The 5,243-nt window shown below is 35.7% G+C and overlaps 1 protein-coding gene across 1 annotated transcript; it reads right to left on the bottom strand.

Annotated features, from left to right (window-relative positions):
• Positions 1-4,316: 4,316 nt before the first annotated feature.
• On the bottom strand, positions 4,317-5,243 carry LOC101607612 (olfactory receptor 4N5). Its single transcript, XM_004670150.2, has one exon. It carries the CDS (start codon positions 5,241-5,243, stop codon positions 4,317-4,319), a length of 927 nt encoding a protein of 308 aa, XP_004670207.2.

Genomic DNA, 5,243 nt, shown 5'->3' with positions numbered 1-5,243 from the left:
TAGGATAAAATATTATGTTTTCATTCATGAAATTAAGAGTAGAATCGAGGGAAATTAAAAGTTTTCATTGTTTTCTAAATGGAGAGCAAAGGGAGAAGAAAGGAAGGAGAAGGTATGAATCGGATGTATATGAGAAAAGTATGTAATATACTTGAAAGAAAATAACTTTATGGAATACATCACTGTACAAAGAATATATACTCATAATTTTTTCTGTTTTTTTTTTTTTTTTTTTTTTTTTTTGAAGTAGAGTCTCACTCTGGTCCAGGCTGACCTGGAATTCACTATGTAGTCTCAGGGTGGCCTCAAACTCATGACGATCCTCCTACCTCTGCCTCCCAAGTGCTAGGATTAAAGGTGTGCTCTACCACACCTGACTCTCATAAAATATTTTTAAAATACATTTTAAATTTTAGAAATAATAAATAATCCATTATTTCACATTCCATTCTATAACCATTTTGTGAATTACAATAAATAGTCAATGAAAGGACAACTGTAGATAAGTAAATTAATATGGATATGAAATAGAGTCAGTGCTCCCCATTTTTAATATCTTTATTCTAGATTTATCATTTTTAGCACAGATTATATATGAGTTAAGGAAGGATCTACTATTTCATATTTTACTATGTTATGGTATTTTGTCACTTGATTCCTATGTATATTAATTAATCCAAATTTGTAATCCAAAACCTCAAGCTCCAGCTACTAAAGCAACTCCTTAGGTCAGAACTTTGAGTTTCATTTACCTGTCACAAAGTGGCTCTTTTGCTTTTTACTGTAGATTCTTGAATTTGTTCAGATTTTAGTTAACCACATTTGTTCCTCACGATAAGAACAATGTGGTTTTTATTCAGTCAGAAAGTTAAAGAAAATGTATTATTATTATTAAATAGTTTAATTATATTTTTTTCAGTGATGCTAGTTAAGCCTATCAGTTTTGGTGGAATGATGTGTTCAATGTCAATAGGCATAATGACAGTCTGAATATATGTTGGCTATCATTATCATCTCCAGTAAAATGTGGTAACTGTCTGAAGATTAATTTATAAAAATGGAAGCTGGAAATATGCATAACATGTAACTGATGACCAATTCCCATGGAGAATGATTGCAATAAGCTTGCTGGTTTTCCCTTGGGGTCAGAGCATGGACCTTTCCTTTCCTTCTTTATATGAATCCAAAATTCTCACAGACATGTGGATTTCCTTTAAAAAGAGCTTTCTCTTGAAAGCTCTCTGAACTGAACCCATGATAGATGTTGGATCTGAAGACATACAATGGCCAGTCATATCATAAATGTGAAGATTTGTAATGATTTGTTTATCTAAGCAAAATTAACACATACATTAATTATGTTGAACAGAGCATAAAAGAAAATTCATAACTTTCAGCTGCTTCTTTAACATAAATATAACATTACTTTTACTATAAGATGGCTTTTCTGATTAATGATTTTGAATAAACTAGTGAATGCTATGAACCCATGATTCTGAAAGTTACAATCTCAAACTTTTTCTCCTTCAGGTATAACTATATATATAACACGATATGACTCAACATGAAGACTCAGCATGGACAGTGTTTCTGCTGTAACTTTATGCTACAGTATTAGGCTTAAATAAGTCATAACTTAAAGGCTACTAATACACGTTTCCAGATGAACTTATTTGATAAATGATTTTTTTGGGGGGTTTTTGTTATGTATCCCAGGCTGACCTTGAACTCACTATGTATTCAAGCTGGCTGTGAAGTCATGGTCATCCTTTTGCTTACGTTTCCCAAGTGGTGAAATATAGGCCTGTTTGATAAGCATATACATTATATTTAATTCCTGTTCTAAATGTGCAAATCAGGATAAGCATAGATAGATTTCACTTATCATTCCCTATCATAAAGTTTTGGAAATACGTAATGCATGTTGTGTTGTAGTTCCCAATTATATACTAGCATTCCAGAACTGGTTTTCATATTTGTAGCAGTTATTTGCTCATTGCTGGAGAAAAACACCTGAGCAGAAGCAGCAGATGGAAGGAAAGAGTTTATTTTCAGGCCTACAGCTTTTAATAGTTTTCATTATGTTGGGGAAAGCATGGTAGGACCAGATTACCAGGCATCACAACTTCACATCAGCAGGGAGAAGGTAGACAGAAAGAGAGAGAGAGAGAGAGAGAGAGAGATTGAGAGAGCATGCCAAGTGCTATAAGTGGGACAGAGTTTTAACAACTCTGATCCAGTGACACACTTTCCTCTGTAGTAAAGACCTACTTCCCCAAACCTCCACCAGCTGGGGATTAGGTATGAGGCTTCATCATAAACAAATGAATCTTTGGGTTTATTGTATATTCATACTGCCACAAAATCTAACTGTAACTTTGTTCCTTTTGATCAAACCTTTGCTATTTGTTTATATATCCTGTCTCCCAGCCTCTAATCACTACCTTTCTTGTCCCAACTTCTGTGTCATTAAGCTTTTCAGTTTCACATGTCTCTTTCAGTTCCTGACTTAATTTGCCTAGCATACTGTGTTCAAGTTCCAGATATACTGCCACAAGTTACAGTTGCATCATTTTTATGGATGAATACCATTACATTGTATATATACCCCAATTTTCCCAGTCATCTGATGATGGATGTTGGTATGATTCCATGTCCTTGTTATTAGAACCAGTGCTCCAGTGCTGCAAAAATATGAGACAGCAGATGTTGCTATGACTTCCTAATTTTATTTCCTTTGGACAAATTTCTGGTAGTGAGTTTCCAATACTTTGGGGAATATCCATACTATTCTATGGAATGGCCTTAATAATGTACATTTTCCAACTTGAGTTATCAATTTTTTTCTTTTGATAATAGCTACTCTTCCTGGAACGAGACATCTCTATAATTTGAAAGATCTCTGCAATTGTAACTTTGAATTAGTAATGAAAAGTAAGAGAAAATATAAAAAGTTAAGAAAATGCTGCATTCATGGATTAGAATCAATATTATTAACATGTTTGTACTATATAAAATATTCCTATCAAAATCACAATGAAGCACTTCACAGAACTAGCTAGAATAATCCATATCACAACAAGATCAATATAGTAGAAATAAATGTCCTAATCATGAGTTTCTCATTGAAGAATATTTTTCTTTCATTAAATTTTGGTCATACACTGGACATACTATGGGCACCAAGAATATTCAATTTTTAGAAAAAATAATACCACTTTATGTTGGTTTGTTGGCACATGCCTTTAATTTCAGCACTCAGGTGAGATTGCTGAGAGTTCAAGGCCAGCCTGGGATTATAGCATGAATTCTAGGTCAGCTTGGACTAGAATGAGATCAGTCTCAAAAAAAAAAAAAAAAAGAAAGAAAGAAAGAAAGATTAGTTATCAGCCACAAAATAATGACTGCCACACCACATAACTATTATCACTGCACTCAGGATGGCATAATTTGTGAAATTCTTTTATGATTTAAAAATATGGCCATTCAGAATAACCACAGAACTCTGTCATAAGACATATGAACTATTTAGTGGTAGATTGTGGTGATACATCATATCATTGCTTTTGTTTTCTAACCAACTGCTAAAACTAGCTAACAGTTTAAGACTTCAGAAAAAAATCCATGTTTCAGCATAATACTTTCCACTTAATGATATTTTATTGCTCATAGCCTTTCTCCAGAATTTTCAGGATATTTCCACATGTCAAATAAAAAAACATTATATGACCTTATTCACATGTTTCATAAGGAGCTTTTGAAACTTGAATTCTTAAACTTGTTAACATCATGTAAAACATCCAAAAATGTGGACATTGCACTAGCCTATCAAAGTTGAATTCTGCCACTTTCCTACTCCCTAACAAAACAGCCTCTGCTTGATTCCATTTTGTGTTCTTCAAATGTCCTGAATTCACATAGCCTGGGGTTCTTGTGCTATTCAGTCTGTTTAATTTGTCTCCAAATAATTACGCTGGGAATTCCCTCCTCAAAACTTGATATCAAGTAGATGCCACTCAAGACACTGCTTTACAAGGTTAGGTACTTACTAACTCTCTAGCATCACACTGCTATGAATTACATCAGAACACTTCTTCTGATATGGTTTTACTTGTCTGCATTCACTTGAATACAACTCTGAAAGAGATTTAGAATTGTGCCTGTCTCATCTATGTGCCTAGGATAGCATTAGAAAATGAGACATGCATAATATACTATTTGATAAATAACCTATTCAGTGCATGGATAAAGACATGACTTAATACATTTAATCTGAGTTGACTACTTTTTTTTCATTTCCTCATTCTTTTATTCATTCAGCAAATCACATACTGATTTAGCAACTTCCTCATGGAAGCTGTCACTTCCTGGTTTCGAAGTGTATAAATCACAGGGTTCAATAAAGGAAAAATGACTGTGTGGAACAGAGATACAACTTTGTCAGCTGGGAGGACTTGGAAGGGGCGAGTATAGATAAAAATGGCAGGTGCAAACATAAGAAACACAATGATAATGTGGGTGGTACACGTGGAGATAGCCTTGCTCTTCCCTTCAGAGGAGTGTCCCTTTATGCGGCACAGGATGACAGCATAGGAGGATAGAAGCCCCAGGAAACACACAAGAGTGAGCAGGCCACTGTTGAAGACCATCAGAAGCTCCACTGCAAAGGTGTCAGTGCAGGCCAGCTTGATGACCTGTGGGACATCACAGAAGAAGTTGTCCAGCAGGTTTGGACCACAGAAGGGCAAGTTCAGGATAAGGGCCACTTGTACAATTGAATGAGCAAAGCCTCCCAGCCACAGAGCCATCACTAATGCATAGCAGACTCTGTGGTTCATGAAAGTTGAGTAGTGTAAAGGATGGCAGATGGCAATAAAGCGGTCAAGGGCCATCACAACAAGAAGAAACATTTCTCCTGCTCCAACAAAGTGCAAGAAAAATAGCTGAGTGATGCAGCCTGTGTAGGAGATTACCTTCTTCTCAGAGAGGAAGTCCACCAGCATCCTGGGAGCCACGATGAAGGAGTAGGATGCATCCAGGAAGGCCAAGTTGCCCAGGAAGAAGTAGAGTGGGGCTGAGAGTCTAGGGTCTGATCTTATGGTGACAATGATGAGAACATTTCCAGGCAGGATGATGAGGTAGAATACTAAAACGAGCACAAAGACCAGAAGCTGTGCTTCTTGAGACTGGGTCAGTCCAAGGAGAATGAATTCTGTCACCACTGAGCTGTTTTTTGTCTCCAT

This window comes from Jaculus jaculus, chromosome 8 (assembly GCF_020740685.1).
Source record: "Jaculus jaculus isolate mJacJac1 chromosome 8, mJacJac1.mat.Y.cur, whole genome shotgun sequence".
Classification (NCBI taxonomy): Eukaryota; Metazoa; Chordata; class Mammalia; order Rodentia; family Dipodidae; genus Jaculus; species Jaculus jaculus.
This window is presented reverse-complemented; position numbering and strand designations above follow the sequence as displayed.